At 37.0% G+C, this 16,887-nt stretch overlaps 2 protein-coding genes across 30 annotated transcripts in view; one reads left to right on the top strand and one right to left on the bottom strand.

The window, feature by feature from the left end:
• LOC131155411 (pentatricopeptide repeat-containing protein At4g19440, chloroplastic) overlaps window positions 1-12,774 on the top strand; it is a 40,979-nt gene extending 28,205 nt beyond the window's left edge. For 17 of the 29 annotated variants that reach the window (XM_058108527.1, XM_058108529.1, XM_058108524.1 and 14 more), the window contains 2 exons: window positions 91-308; window positions 534-997. The gene's annotated coding sequence lies outside the window, so the exon portion shown is untranslated. Of the gene's footprint in view, window positions 1-90; window positions 309-533; window positions 998-1,031; window positions 1,240-1,600; window positions 1,835-12,238 lie in introns of those variants that run through there. The other 12 variants (XM_058108516.1, XM_058108514.1, XM_058108515.1 and 9 more) reach the window with 7 other exon arrangements.
• LOC131155413 (coniferyl alcohol acyltransferase) lies at window positions 8,807-10,480 on the bottom strand. Its single transcript, XM_058108533.1, has one exon. It carries the CDS (start codon window positions 10,343-10,345, stop codon window positions 8,987-8,989), a length of 1,359 nt encoding a protein of 452 aa, XP_057964516.1. The 5' UTR covers window positions 10,346-10,480; the 3' UTR covers window positions 8,807-8,986.
• Window positions 12,775-16,887: the final 4,113 nt, after the last annotated feature.

The raw sequence follows: 16,887 nt of genomic DNA, 5'->3' as shown, positions 1-16,887 counted from the left end.
AGAATGATACATCTGATAACTACTATCAGATGCATGGCAGCAAACAAATAACTACTACCATTGATACATCTTATCTTTGGATTATTGTAGGATCCCTACGAAGTTTTGGACGATTGTGCTAGCTGCAGATGGATTGAGCCCCATTGACTTCAACATGCACTGCAAATTTGTGGCATGATGAAACTAAAACAGGACCCATTGACATTGATCGTGTAGATTCCATGGGGCTGGGGCAGTTCTTGCCGAAAATTCCTTGCTCAAATTGGAGTAGTCCTGACTAAATCTGCAGCATTTGTAAACTCTCTCAGGTATTCATCTGCCTGATTGCCTTGGTTGGTGGTTGGTACTTTCGTAGGATTGAGCCTTTTTCCCTCATGAACCAATTTATTTAAAGCTAAACCAATTAATCAAATGAACCAGGTTGCTGCTAAGAACAAAACTATTTGATCATTATCCAAAATTTGCAGCAGCCTTAAGCCATGCCTTGAAATCACCCTGTTTAGAATGTCTCTTAGATTAATTTTTGTTGGCAGGGGGTTGCAGCAAGCTTTCTGTGCAAAATATTTAATCTCGTTGGAACCTACTTGGATCATTATCCAAGGTTGGCATAGCCCCAATCCATGCCTTGAAATCATCCTGTTTTGGCAGGGAGTTGCAGGTAGCTTTTATTTAAAATGTTTAATCTTATTGGGAATATTGACCTGCCAAATCAACCTCCAAGTTGAGTCCTCTGACAGAAGAGATGTAAGCAGATCTTCGACGTCTTTGATTGAGTGCCAGATGGTAAGTTACAGCAGACTGAAACAAGTTGCAACTAATGTGGTGCAAATCTACCTTTTATTAACTGGGATAATTGGAGGTGTAATGCAAATAATCTGTGTCACGAGGAAAGAGGTGTGTACTAGGTCGATTTTCTTATACCTCTCACATCATTAGCAATCAATAGTTTCTATAACTTTATGTGCTAACTCTGTTTTAAATTAATTTTCTTTGCTTATGTTTTTGTCTATGTTTATTGAAACTATGCTCAGGATGAGTTACAAGTCGGGTCACGTTAGTCCAGATTACTGCAAACAAAAAATTGTGTATGTGCTTAAGTTCATTCAGTGGATAGCAATGAAGAGTGAGAGTAGAGACTAATTCTTCTATATATATATATATATATATATAATCTTTGTACGCTAACTCTTCAATAATTATTGAACTAGGCATTTGCATGGTAAGTTCATTTAATTTGCACAATGATCCATGTGCTTTTGAGATTTATTAGTATTAGTAATTAATATTGTTAAAGCTTAATATACATTATTGGCTCACAACCTAATAATTTAAGCTTTTAGGTGAAGTGGTAATCTAACATGGTTTCAAAGTTGGTCACCAGGAGGTCCTAGGTTGTCCATGTTTATTGTGCGGTATTTAAAAAAAATATTTTATTCCTAGTAATGGGTATTATTTTTTGTGTTTACCTCTCCATGTGCTGTTAGGCGACATGTTCGGGGGAGTTTAAAGCTTGATATACATTGTTTGCCCACAACCTAATAGCTTAAGCTTTTAGGTTAAGTGGTAATCTAACAATTATTACATGCCAACCTCCTTGCAGGTTTGCTGAAATGATGCATACCCTCCATTGGTGTTTCAAAAATAAAGTCAACTTCCCTTCATTTAGGTATAACACACTTTTACATTGTTCCAGTTTGTTTGTTGATCAAGTTCATAAGAACCAAAATCAGTTGGTCTGTTGCCCTTCTTTGGAACTGGTGTCTAAACTGCGGAACTGGAAAAAAAAAAAAAAAAAAATGAAGAAATGAACATAGAAACAACTGTTTAGCCTGTCTGTTTACGAGTTTTTATCTTTTCCCCTGCCTTCAAGGGCCAGCTTTGCAACCATTGCTTGCATTCTTGTTGAAGCTCATTTCATGAATGGTATTCAAGTTCTTGTGTTGTTGGTATTAGGAATTCTTTCACTTACTGTTTAAGGGATTAAATTTGTTTACAAGTTTTTATCTTTTCCCCTGGCTTCAAGGGCCAGCTTTGCAACCATTGCTTGCATTCTTGTTGAAGCTCATTTCATGAATGGTATTCAAGTTCTTGTGTTGTTGGTATTAGGAATTCTCTCACTTACTGTTTAAGGGATTAAATTTGTTATTGAGATAAATATATTATGTCATCATGGAGGGTCCACCACCTGTGGAGAGGGTATTTACATCATTATATTTAAATGTTAGATGAGGTTGATGCCATTTTTTAAATGTTAGGAGAGGCAAATTTCAGGCAAGGTCAGTGCGTGTATTGTAGAGTATGTGCGTTATGAATGTTGCACTTGATCTTATGGACTGCATTCTTTGTTTAAGAAAAAGGCATATATTTGGACCTGTATGTCGGTGGTGATTGGTGAATGGGTTTGATTTTCAAGTTGCTGGGTGATCATTTGTGTTAGGTCAAAGTTGAGTGCCTTGTAAGTTGGGAGGTGATATTGAGAATGTTTTTAATGTGATAGAAATGGAGGGCAATGTTTTTAATGAGATAGAATGGAGGGCAGGTGAAGGATGGTGTTGGTTAATATGAGTTTTGTGCGTAGTGTAGTATTGAAGATGGCAATAACGGTAGTCCTGAACTGTCTGTAATTTGTACATCCAAGAGATAAATAATAAGAGATGAGGGTTCATAGGCCTCCATTATTGTGGAGATGTGGTGCTTGGTGTGCTTTTTAGGGTCTTATGAATCATGGGACGAAGAGGAGGGAAGGAGGTGGGCTTTGCCATAGGTGCCTAGCAGAGTGTCACGGTTCGACTATTTTCACACACTTGTGAAGGGTCGTGTGATGCTAGCTAAAACACTCTTGCTTAACTAGCCAGCCTATCGTTTACCAACATTCATCAACGAAGCACTTTCATTAACATTAATTCAGATAGCAGCGGAAACAGTAATCAATCCATGAAAGCCGTGACAAGCAAACAGTAAACATTGAAGCAAACGTAATTTATTAACAAATCCTCCATTGACATGGTGTACTTATCGAGGGAGGCAAGTAGGCTAAGTACGTTGACAATTGCTAGTGAGTTTTACAATGACTGATGAACACTCATCCTTCCCTAAAAAGGTTTTTATGTAATTATCATTCTGGCACTAGAAAACATCAAAGTGACTGAGGAATCATACTGCCTTATTTGGCATACAAAGACACTACTAGTAGAAGATAACCCTACACTAGTATTTGCATGATGGAAACCCATCCCAAGCACACGAGATAAGCAGTCACAGGCAAGCATAATGCCCTGAACAAGCTTAGCTCGTGACATTCTCCCCCACTTATGCGGTTGACATCCTCGTAGACTTTTTGGCGATAGGTACATTTCAAATTTGTCGACGAACGGTTAAATATCTTCCGCAGAAATCCAGCTGATTTCTTTGTCATCAAGGCATTTCCACTTCACTAGGAACTTCTGCCGCTTCTTGCTTGAGGATATGAACTTTTTGTTTGCAAGGATCCCTTCAATGTCATGTCTGTCGGGTTGCACTATCTTCTACTTTGCTATGTTGAACGGACTTCTGCTCAGGTCATTGGTGTTGGCGTTGAACGGCTTGAGGCAGCTGACATGAAACTGCGGTCTTCTCCCCTTATCTACCCACTTCTTCATCTGCTCGGAAGCTTTCTCCAGATAGGCTTGGGCAAACTCTGCATTCTGTCTCCCTTCACTGGTGAAGATGTATGCCCTAAGACTCTTTCGTCTGTACGACTTGCCCACTGTGTGAGGTAACAGCGGTAGCTGGCCTGTAATAAGCTCAAAAGGGCTCTTGTTGGTTGTTGGGTGCCTTTGGGTGTTGCCACAAAACGGAGCCACATCAAGTAGTTGCATGCCATTCTTCTGGTTGTCATTGACAAAATGGCACAAGTACTCATCTAGCAGCTCTCTGAATCTCTTCATCTGTCCGTCTGTCTGTCGGTGAGAACTCGAAGAGATGTCAATATGTGACCTGAATATCCTGAAAAATTATATCAAGAAGTTGTCAGTGAACATTAAATCTCGATCACAAATGATAACTTGGAGAACACCCTAATGTTTCACAACAGTCACAAGGAACAATTGTGTCGTCTCCTCTGCCGAACAGTACTTTGGTGCGGCCATGAAAATACCATACTTCTTCCGCTCCCCCTTGTCTTGTTGGCAAGTGAGACAAGTTTTAGTATAATCAACCACATCATCCTACGTGTGCAGCCAATAATACCTTCCCAGTAGTCCTGTCATTGGAGTCATTCTTCCCGAATATCCCTCAACAAACTTCCTGCAGTATTTAGTAAGGCCAAGAAAGGAACGCAACTCCTTCACTGTCGTGGGGATCTTCCGTTTTTGAATCATCCTTACCTTCTCCATACCCCTCTGGATATAACCTTGTTCAACCACTTGACTAAAGAATTTGTTGCTCCGCTGAGCGAAAGAGAACTTCCCTTTCTTCACATACATACTGTCTCCCCTTAGCTTGTTGAACACCTTTCGTAGATGCTCTTCATGTTTGCTTTGAAACAACACCGATGCTCCCAACGATATTTTGGAAGGGCAAACACGTCTCGCTTCCAATTCATCAAGTTGTTTCCCCAACTATACTATCTCTCGAGGCGCAATCCGACATGGCCCTTTAGCAGGTGGTTTCACTCCTGATAACAACTTGATCTCTTGCTCCACAGTCCATCGTGAAGACAAATTGAGGTAGCTTATCCGGCAACACCTCCTTATGCTCATCCAACACCGTTTGGATGGTCGTAGGCTCCAGCTCTTGGCCTACTTCTTTGTCTACTACCACTGTGGCTAGACGTGTCTGCTCACCCTGACCCAATCCCTCATTGAGTTGTATGGTTGAAAGAGACTTCCCATCGTCTCCTTTCGTTGCAACGACTTGCACCATGCACGAGTGATCTCTCATCAGACACAGGGAACCAGTCGAAGGCATTAGCACTGCCCTCGTCCCCCTTACGAACTCCATTCCTGGAATGACTGGAAAGTCATCCAATGGCACCGCTGTGAAATTCACATGACCTTCCCACTGTCTAAGCTTTACAGCTACTTGCTTGGCTACTCCCAGAGTAGGTTGGGCTACAGAGTTAACTGCTTTCACACGTCCTGTATTCTTCTCTAAGGAAAAGTTGAGTCTCCATGCTTCCAACTGCGAAACAAAATTATGAGTAGCCCTCGTATCCACCATAGCGCGAGTACTCTTCCCATTTATCCTCAAGTCCACAAACATTAACTCTTTTTCTCGTGTAACTTTTGATGTTTTTTCTTGCTTTTCCAATGCGCTCACCAGCCGCACTGAACCTACCCTCGGTGTATCATCCTCTTCCTCATCATCTTCCACTGCCTACTCTGCAATGGAAGCCTGTAAAGCATTAAGTGATGTTTTGTGAGGGCACTCAAAAACTTTATGAGGCACACTATACAAGTAGCATGAAATTTTACTCTTCCCCTTTCTATTGGGTGTGTTGAACCCTTGAGACGACGAAACTTCCTTTGAGGTTGATGATTTAGAGTCGGCTCCCTTACTCTTGAGTTTGCCATTCTTGAAAGACTTTCCACTGTTTCCCTCTCTGTCAAACCGTTTGGACAAAGCGGTCTCATCACCAATGTAGTCTGTCAAGCGTTCTGCAGCAACTTGTGCAGTTGACAAGTCTTGAACCCTTTGCCTATGAAGTTCAGTTCTTGCTCATGATTTCATCCCCTCAAGAAAATAGAACAACTTGTTCTTCCCCGACATATCCCGAATATCCAACATCAAAGAAGAAAATTGTTTCACATATTCCCTGATCAACCCCGTATGCTTGAGATCTCTCAGTTTTCTCCTTGCATTATACTCAACATTCTCATGAAAGAATTAGGCCTTGAGCTCTCTTTTCAAGTCTGCCCAACCATCAATTACACAGCTTCCATTTTCAATTTCTCTGTACTTGGTTCGCCACCATAGTTTGGCATCACCAATCAAGTACATTGTCGTAGTATCCACCTTTGCCTGTTCTGAGGTCATCCTCACAACGCGAAAGTACTGCTCCGCATCAAACAAGAAGTTCTCTAACTCCTTGGCATCTCGGGCACCCCCATACGTCTTGGGTTCTGGCACCTTTGTCTTGCTAACTTCCGGAGTGTTGGAGTTCCCCATAGCAAGAATCATCACATTCATCTTTGCATCCAAATCTGCCATCCGGGCCTGCAAAGTTTCCACAGTGTGGTGAAAGTCCTTTGACATTTCACTTGTCAAACTTGCTTGATGCTGCTGTGATCCCATCACTTCATCAACAAGTCCCCTCAGTTGGGCCATCTCGTTGGTCATATTGTTGGTTGTCTCTTCAACCTGTGCTTCCAGTGCACTGATTCTTTCAGCGTTGTTTGGTGCCATGGTCACTTACCAAAACTTCCCAAATCCAACAACGAAAGCAATCAAATTCACGTAGCAACTCAACCTTGGGCTCTCACCAAGTGTCACCGACTTGGCTCTGATACCAAATGTCACGATCCGACTATTTTCACACACTTGTGAAGGGCCGTGCGGCACTAACTAAAACACTCTTGCTTAACTAGCCAGCCTATCGTTTACCAACATTCATCCACGAAGTACTTTCATTGACATTCATTCAGATAGTAGCGAAAACAATAATCAATTCATGAAAGCCGTGACAAGCAAGCAGTAAACATTGAAGCAAACGTAATTAATTAACAAATCCTCCGTTGAGACATGTACTTTGCAAGGGAGGCAAGTAGGCTAAGCACGTTGATAATTGCTAGTGAGTTTTACAATGACTGATGAACACTCACCCTCCCCTAAAGAGGTTTTTATGTAATTATCATCCTGACACTAGGAAACATCAAAGTGATCGAGAAGTCATACTGTCTTATTTGACATACAAAGACACTACTAGCAGAAAATAACCCTACACTAGTATTTACATGATGGAAACTCATCCCAAGCACACGAGATAAGTAGTCACAGGCAAACATAATGCCTTGAACAAGTTTAGCTAGTGACACAGAGGCAGATGATGCTGGAGTTCGGTAGATGGTTTGTGATGGAGTTTTCAACTTCTGGAGTTCATGAGGGGGAGAGCGCAGGGTTAAGGAGTCTTGGCTGGCTAGCAATGAGCTATCGTTGATTGGATTGGTCATGGGTGTTTCATGTGTCATGAGTTTTTGAATTTTGAATTTGAATTTGAATTCAGGATGGGTTGATTAGATTGCACGTGGAATTATGACAGTCCCACAAGAGCACCTTCTTGAGGTTACCAACTCGTGAAACATAGAGTTGATTTTTGTGCCATACTTAGCCACCCTCCACGCAAGTTTAGCAAGATTTGCCCCCTTTTGACTAGCGTAGTGATTGTTAGAGTAATTAGATCGTTAAGAATGTTATGATTAATGTGTTTCACATTGTGTTGACATTCTTATTAGCTATCAAGGGTGTTACTCTTTGGATGCGATGCTTGCAAGCTTGACATTCCTACTCTTGCCTCTTATCTCTCTCCTTTCAATTCCGCATCATGGAAAATCCAATTGCTTTGTGAAGGCAATGCATGTATATATATTAGCATGTTGGTGTGCATGATTCATGAGAGTGGATACGTTTGAAGATATGTAGCACGTGTGTGCATCAAATTGCGTGATTTTGGGTTTTCAAAACTTAATCTCGTATGAGGGGATAAGGGAAAGATTATAGTGTTTATTTTTCATGCAATAGGTTGGGTTTGTAAGTCAAAAATAAAAATTTATTTTCTTTTGATTGTAAATGAAATTGATATAAATTACAGAAAATGTATCCCTAATATTAAAGTCTGCTATTTTTTTTCCCAAATACATTTTTTTTTTTTGTTAGATGGATCCAAAGCACTAAGTTGATATATTTAGTTTAATATCAAATTAATTATCACTAAAGTAACTTTGGAATGACTTCAATTTCTAAATAATTAATTGAAGCAAAGATTATTAGATGCAAAACTGTTCCTCTCAATGTATAAATAATATCACTAATATTTCAAGAAAGTTTTCGAAAAAGGAAAACGTGACAAAAAATAAAAATTTCGAATTTCAACACTGGGCTTGTAAATTAATATTTAGAAATAATTTTTTAGATAAAATTATTCATTTTATGCGCTTATAATTAAAATTAAGTTTAAATGGTCATATGAAGTTAAATATAATTAAAAGAAAAATATGCATAAGTTTTAAACTAATAGTAAGAAACTTGGTTGCAAAATAGTTTTACAATTTTTTAATTGTCATGTCCAATAAAATATTTATTGTAAAGTAAAACTTAAAAGTAGAACAATTAAGTAAAATAATTATAATTTATTTTATTTTTGTTATAATGAGTTTTTAAATGTGTATTATTTGTAATTTTATTAGTTTAATCATATTTTTATAATATTTTGATTTAAAGATGAAATGAGCATTTTTGAAATTAAGTTTAAGTTGCTAGTTTCTCATTCTAATTTTTTATTTTTATTTTTGATTTTTGTTCCTCTAATGTTTGAACCAAATGGTCCTTAAGAGTGTTAAAAAATATCTATAAAAACAAAAAACAAAAACCTACAGACCATTTTTTCTGTCTTGGAGACCTGTTGGCATAATCATTCGTCCATCCCAGCTCAAGTTGAGCTGGCAAAACTATTTGCCGGTGGGTAGTAGTCAGCGACATCAGTCCTGATTCCTGTCCATGATAAATATGGTGTCCTTCAAGCACATGCAATTGCTTGGTATTAGAATAAACGTACTGGAACTACACACTAGCACGTGAAATTTTGACCTGTGATAAACAAACAAAAAAAAAATTCATTGAAAGATCTCACGTTATTTAATTCATATGTTGATATTACATTATAAATATTAAAACACTATTACAAAGCATTAGTATTACACATGGGTGCATAAAGTAGATTGAGGGGCCATGACTTACTTTTTCAACTAGATATGCATGCTTAAGAAATTAGTAATTTGGTAACTTGATGGTACTAAACATGGAGATGACTTGCAGACATAGGCTGGAAAATGGATTTGGACTCCAACGCCTCAGCTAGTTCCGGCCATAAGATAGCAGAGACTACCCAAGAGCCATCCTCATCTGCAGCTGGCCTCTGATTAAAGTAATTCACTCCGATCTTCTCCACAGTAGAACACACCGTCCCAAGAACAGGCCTCCCGAATCCAAAGTCCAGTTCTACCACCGGAAACCTTCGGCAGGATGATAGAACAACCGCCGGCCCCCCACGGCCGAGCACCACCCTCGACAGCATCAATCCCGGCCTGTGGCACTCTATCCAATCTATTAGATCTAAGAAATGAGCCTCATTAGCAACCTTGCCTATGGCCTCATGCGCAACCTTGGCAATATCACTTATAGACCATTGCTTTAATTCCGTCAAACTTGCCTCCCCAAAAGCGACAGACAAAACATTTCCTATGTAGTTGGACAAAGAACTATCATTGCCCATTAATCTACCTCTTCCATCTACCAACCACCCCATCTTGCACTTCTCATTGCTTTCTTCAACCACACTAACCATAACCTTCCATATATAAGCCGAAAAAGCCTCTATTTTTGTCCTCTTCTCACCATTAGCGGATGCCAGACTTTGCAGCTCGTTGATTCTTGACGCATGAACATAGTAAAGTCGCTTAACCAAGGTCTTTGGCAGTGGCATATTTTGTATCTCCTCCAATGTGCATGCCACAAAATCTTGGTCCAAGGACTTGTCATACCTAGGAGGAACACGAGCGTTGAGAAGGCTTCTTCGGTGATTGGGAATGCTCGAAATAGGTTTCTTTAGTGACATTTCAGACCATGCAAGAAGAAACTTACCGAAGGAACTTGCATCGCCTAGCGCGTGATCAAAGGTGAACGTAATCGAAACACTTCCACAAGCGTAACTTGTTACTTGGGCTTGGAATGGGAAGCTTTCGTGGATGGAGATTAGTTTTCCTTTAAGAGAGTCGTCAAGGTTGTGGAAGTTGAAGTCCTTTAGAGGGATATTGGCATGGGCTTCAAGGATAAGTGCACCATTATTGTCACAAATGATTTCAGGTTCGCCCGTGCTTGCATTTTCAACGATTCGGCCAGCGAAGGGGTAGAAGAAGTTGAGGGTTTCAGCTAGGGAGATTTTGAGGGCTTCAATGATGGAGTGGAAATCATGATTTAGTAGTGGTTTGTGGTAGAAATAAAAGTATGTCACAGGAAATCGCCCGGAGAGGAGGTCAAGGTTTGAGAGAGTGAGGGTATGTGACTCTTGGGGAGGATGGCTTGCTTTGACAATAGTTTTTGTAGCGAAGTTCACTTCAAATTTTTTGTGATGTTGTGAAACCTTGGCTGCCATGAGTTTGTGTTATGAGATGAGATTTTGCTGGAGTATTGGCCCCTTTATTGAGAGTGTGTAGGATGACATATACCTAATATTTGTAGCTTGTGTTCATTCATAAGGTTACAAGTCATTGCAACTTTTTTTTTACTCGTCCTCAGTTACACTGTTTTTAACAAGAAGATCTGGACATAAATTGGTTGACTACTTTGGAGACATTATGATTAATTTGTCCAAAGGGCACCATCACCCTTTTTGGGGTAGTATCTTCATTAGGGGCCAACATGGATTCCATACCTAGCTATGTGCACCACAAGAGGCCACACCTAGAAGAGCTAGCATTTGGTTTGTGAAATTGAGTGAAACGAGAATAGAACAGAATGGAATAAAAATCTTAGTAGAGAACGTAAAGAAATCATATTATAAATTTGATCCCATTCTATCTCCATGCACCAAACATTTAGCCGGTACTACACATTTTTGTTGTAATTTTTTTTTTTACTTAAACACATAGTTATATTATATTTATGCTTTAGAAAAAGCTACACGCATTCCAAATCTTTATTTGGAATTCATGCTCTCTCATGCCAGTTTGATTTATTTCATTATAGGCCACCTTTTAGGATACTTTTAATCAAGTATATCGAATATATATACCATGCATGATAGGATATGCCGATTAAAACAATGAGAATAAAAATTCTACTGGAACACGACTCTTGGAGCATTTGCAACTTAAAAACATTACCTAAAAAAAAAAATGAAAGAATTTTATTTTTTATACTTAATTATTAAGAAAAATGATAAAACATAAAACAAATCAATGAAAAAAATTTTAATTTTATACATCATTAAAATTTGATGTACATTTCTTAATTTTTAATCCTATAAAAATAAATTTCCTTCTTATTTGTTTTCCTTTCTCAATAAAATTTTAATTTTATACATCATTAAAATTTGGCGTACTTCACTTTTCTCGATACCGAGCTCTTTCATACTTTACTTTCCTTTTTACTTATGTTTTTAAAGTTGCGGAGCATAAACTTTCCCTCAGTTAAAGCGATAGAAAATATCTATAAAACAAACAAAAACCTCAACAGGGGCCTAAACTTGTGACAAGTTGAATAGTTAAAAAATATCTATAGAACAAACTAGAACCACTACGTACAGCAATTTTCTCTTGGAGACTTGTTGGCATAAATGGGCGCATATGCTAACCCAGCTCAACTTCCACTATGGAACCATACAGATGTAGTGTGCGGTGGGTAGCGGTCAGTGACATCAGTAGTACTGTCCATGATGAGTATGGTGCTTCGATCAATCACCCAGTGTAGTGCAATGTTAGTGGTTGCCGCCCCCACCGCCAAGCACTTTTAATAGCTTGTTGAGTGGTAGAATAAACGTACTAGTGATATAATACTAGCCACCGTCTTGTCAATGGCGTACTAACCGGTACGTACTACATCAGTTGATCATGGTGCTTCTTTTTATATTTTTAGGATTAGTATTGAGTTTTCAATTATCCGTTTTACGGTTCATGTGACTAATCCTGCGTCCCTTAAAATCGATTCCCAACTTCAAAGGGAGGTAAATTTCAGGAATCCAGGGACGAAAACAAATCCGGAAGGGTTTGAACACCTGACTTCGTGAGAGGCACTTCCGCAACCCGCACTACCATTTGAACCACACCCTGGGAGTTAATAGTGCCTCTTTTGGTGTGGCCCGAGAGGAGTTCTTCAAATCTTCTTATCAAATTGGGAGAGGATATGATCAGTTGTATAAAACTCTTTCCTTGTAAATCAAAAATAAACCTATTATCTTTTTATAATCTTGGAATCTTACAGCCTATTTATGTTCATTTAAAATAATCTTGGGTCTGCTGAGTAACATATTCTTTGCTTATTGTGCCAGGGGACAAACTGAAATAATGTGTGATCAATAAGAAGAGGTTAATTTGGAGTTGCTTGCTAGTTCTGATCAAATGAGTAGGCATGTTAGGTTCAGAGAACCAGACTGTGAAAAGTGATTCTTGCGTGCGTGGCCATTAGTTGGCCGTCCAATCTAGGTTCTAGGCCATGGAAGTTCAAGTTTGGTTTCACCATAGTGCCAGATTTTCAAGAGCTGATTGGAAATGTTTTTAATTACTTTGGTCCTAAGGGATCATGATAGATATTTTGTATGATCCATGACCATTGTTGGACTACGCGTCAGCACAAGAGACCAGAGTGTGTATGGGTTATGGACCTTCTTTTACTTTACAACAATGTTGTCAACACAAGATACCAGGGTGTGTATGGGTTATACTCTCTTTCACTTTACAGTGTTGCCATGTGGACGTATGATGTCATGGCCTATGACCCTAAGTATTTTTTATTTTATTTTATTTTATTGTATGGCTAACTATGATTAATTTTACCTAAAAATTATTTTGTAACTTTGGAAATAAAGTTGGGATTTAAATAATAATAAAGTACATGATTTAGAAAATGGTCACGTTATAATATTAAGGTGTTTCAAGTTGTGTCCGGAACAAACACAAGAATAGACCCTATATTGTGGGTCAACTCATGTTTGTATATATGTGTGTATGGGACAACCAAGGATACCCCACCCGGTATAATTAAAACTTTCATATATCAAATGTTCATCGATTGAATTGGTTTTACATGTATGGTATTAGTTGAGGTGCATGAATTAGGTTCATGCATAAATGTGGAAGATGCTTGATGATTGTGAATGTATCTAAAATTGTCCCTAAAGTCTATAAGTACCCATGTAGATCTTAAGGAAAGTGGAGGGAGAGAGTTACTGAAAGAATGAAATTAATATTCCCTCTACAGTTAAATTTATGGAGTTACATACTATTGAAAAACTTTAGTAGTCAAGCCTTTAGTTAGTGAATTGCAAAGATATGCTTTGTGGTTATGTACTTAATCTAAGAAAGTAATAAAATTTTCTTTTTTAACAAACAAATAGTTCATGTTAATATGCTTTGAGCAGGAATAACTCTTATTATTTCGAATGAAAAAGGCTAATATATTTATCTTGATATTTTAACAATAATTTTTAGATGGAATAAACGATATGAAGCTTTGAAATGAAATTTCATGATCTCAAAGATTGACATATAGCCATGTACCAATTTATATGCTCTACCTCTAGAAAAGTTGAGACAGTTATAAAGCCTATTGAAACTCCCCCACAAAACAACTCCTGTCATTATAAAAACATATCCCAAAGTGAGCATTTTTCCATTTGAGCAACCTCTAGATAGGGCATCAAAAAATAACCAATCACCTCAAACAATCAAACTTCCTATAACTTGGCACAAAACGTTTAGTGCCTGGTAACTATCATATTATATTCTTTGCAAATTTTCAATGAGTCACCCTAGAATCACTCAAGTATGTTTCAAGTACGCCAACTACATAAGCAATATTATGAAAATGTTTGTATAAGTAAGCATATTAATTTCAAGATACTAGTGACTTATGCCAAGGATCTCTTATATATTTTTCAATTATTGTCATCATTTGGAGGATATTAAGTCTTAGAGAAATAATTTATCATTCGATACTATAGGTTTGGCATAAGGTGACTACGATTGTGGGTTGAACCTTGTAAGGACTTTCTGTCATGTAGGTTTCGTACAACAAACCAATCATGGTGAATTTATACATACAAAAAAATAAGCATCACCAAAATCCTTTATATCAAACTAATATGATAATAGTTTCTTTGAGTCATCCAAAAAAAGTGTCACTACTAGTACTAAGCAATGTATCATCAACATAAGACATGAGAAATAGGAATCACTTATCTTGAAAGCGTCATTAATATTTTCTTAAACCTAAAGGAAGCGATGATTTCATTAAAGTTAAAAAATCATTGCCTTGAATTTTGCTTTATACATGAACGGACTTTCTTGACTTGCAAAAATGAGATGCTCATAACCTAAAGTCACTTGATCAAACACATTAGGTTACTCTATGTGAACATCCACTATTAAGTTATTATAAAAAGACAATCTTGACATCCACCTAATAAGAAAGCCCAAATCTAAATAAGCTATACCCAAGTCATCATTACCCAAAATGAGTCCTTTTAAGACACTAAAGAGAGTGTATATTGTGATCAAAGCCTTTTCTTTTGTTAGAAACATTTGGTTTGAAAACCATTTGCCACTAACAACTCAATTTGCATCTGAAGAACAACTCCATTAAATCTAAGACTTTATTATGAGGCATCAATGCCCAGTCATCACGTATAACATCCATCGAGTGAGAAGCTTAAGAACTATTTATCACCTCCTAGAAGGCAGTCAAATAAAAACCAACACATATCACATGTTTCTACAAATATAACATTAAGTCATATTTCAAATTCTCTAAAATTTCCTTATTGGAGGATCAATGACTATTTGATTCTAATCTCTCAATCAACATGTACTTTCTTATTTCCCATTTTTAGTATCCTGAACACACATCTAATAATAATAGTAATAATAATAACAATGTACAACAACAAATCTACAACAATGACAACAATAACAATAGAAATAATAAGCGTAGTAATTGTCGGAACGTCCTGGAGAAAGGGTTCAGAGTGGCGAGTAATAATAATATTAAAAGTTCAATGGAGTTGTCACTAACCTGTTATTTACTTGGGTGCGGTTTGTTCACCTAATTACTACTTTTTGATTGGTCTCTAGACTAATCTTAGGTCAAGGAACCAGTAGGCTCAGTCTACATTAACTAGAGTTGGGATTGAGAGTTTAGTAGTTGGGATTGAGAGTTTAGTTATGCGAGGAGAAGGTAATTGCATTCTTCCCTACACACCTATTCTACGAATGATACCTAATTAATTATGAATTATCCCTTAACTGAATCTAATGGTCTTTAATTAACTCATTTAAAAATAAATAAATAAATAAATAAAAATCTAAAAGGAAAAAATAAATAAAAGTAAAGTGCGATTTAGGAAGGTTTAACAAGACCTCTAAAGGAGAGGATCTTATTAGATAAACCCCCTCTCATATCTAATATAGGTGAAGTCTGAAATACCTCTTTACCTTTTGTTTAATTATTGGGACACACACACATACACAAATAAAATATATACAGACAATAAATTCTTCAAATTTGATAAAAAAAAGAGTCTTTAAAATATTCCTAGATTTTTCCATACTTTTTTTTTTAGAATTTTCTAAAAAATTTTCAACATTTTTCTAAAATTCTATGGGATTTTTAAAGAGTTTTTCTTTATTTTTTGGTATTTTTTCATTTCCTTTTGTTATCTGAGTTAAAATAACTCAAATATTTTTTTTTTATTTTTTTATTTTTGATTTCTAAATTTTTTTTTTCTAATTTTTCATGATTTTCCTTGAATTTTTTCCTCTTTTAAAAAATTAAAAATTAATATAAAAATAAAATAAATAAACTAGTAGTTCAAAAATCAAACCGGTTCAACGGGCCAGAATCGAGTTTAACCCGGTTGGGATTTGTTAGCTTTAGAGTATTCCTAAAAGGGGGGGGAGGTGAATTGGGTATTTAAAAATTCCTCCTAGGTTTTGTCCAAAATTACACAACTAACATTTCACAAATCTAGGGTTTTTCTATATATTCAAACCCAAATGCGCATATAATATGTGAAAATTAAATCATGTGCCATAACATACACGTGCAAAAATGTAAAGTGCTAAGAATATAAAGTACACGCACGATATGTTATCGGGATTTTGCCAACTGTGTCTACGTCCCCACCTCTAACTCGCAAGCTCGAGAATTCCACTAATGCTCACTTAACGGATGGAGCGACACCGGTTACAATCAGGTCAATTCAATGGGCTGACCTCAACCAACACGCCTTACTAGGATGGCGCACCTAACTTTCCTAACCAGGTCTAAGTTAGTCCGGGACTATTCAACAGGACTAGTCTTTCTCTTCAAGCCCATGCTTGGAATACAACAGAATGTTCACAATAAGATTGGTACAGTGATTATGCTTTCATGTAAAGCAGATATATACCCAATATAAGCAATCACATGCACATCAACAGTATAGGTAATGTAAGCTCAGTGATGTGAATATATGTGCAAATAACACTCAATAAGATATGATCACAATAATGTTCAAGAGTGTTCTAAACAAGTTGTATCTTTGAAACAAGTTAATATCAAATCTCAATGTTCAATCAGAGTTTCAAAGATGCTTAATCAAATATTCAAACTAACTCAAAATATTTTCCTTCAATCTAATGAGTTCAAGACTAGTTTGAAAAATATTATTGCTTGTAGAAAATATTTTTGCACAACAAAATCAAAGTTAAGGGAATCTTGCAATGACAATGCAAAGATCCCTAAGCTTGTTAGTTTATCCCCACACAAGATTTATAATATTGAAATCTGTGGGATAAACTTAACTAAACTCCCCCAAAATCAATCAATCAAACAAGAACAATGGAAGTATTAGCAATGCCTAATATACACTAGCACAACCAATATGCTCTTACAATACTAAAATGTATCAAGGGAATGAAGATATAAGAGTATTTGGGCAAG

The sequence above is a fragment of the Malania oleifera genome, chromosome 5, assembly GCF_029873635.1.
Source record: "Malania oleifera isolate guangnan ecotype guangnan chromosome 5, ASM2987363v1, whole genome shotgun sequence".
Classification (NCBI taxonomy): domain Eukaryota; kingdom Viridiplantae; phylum Streptophyta; class Magnoliopsida; order Santalales; family Ximeniaceae; genus Malania; species Malania oleifera.
Note: the sequence above shows the minus strand (reverse complement) of the source record. Positions and strands in the feature narration are given on the sequence as shown.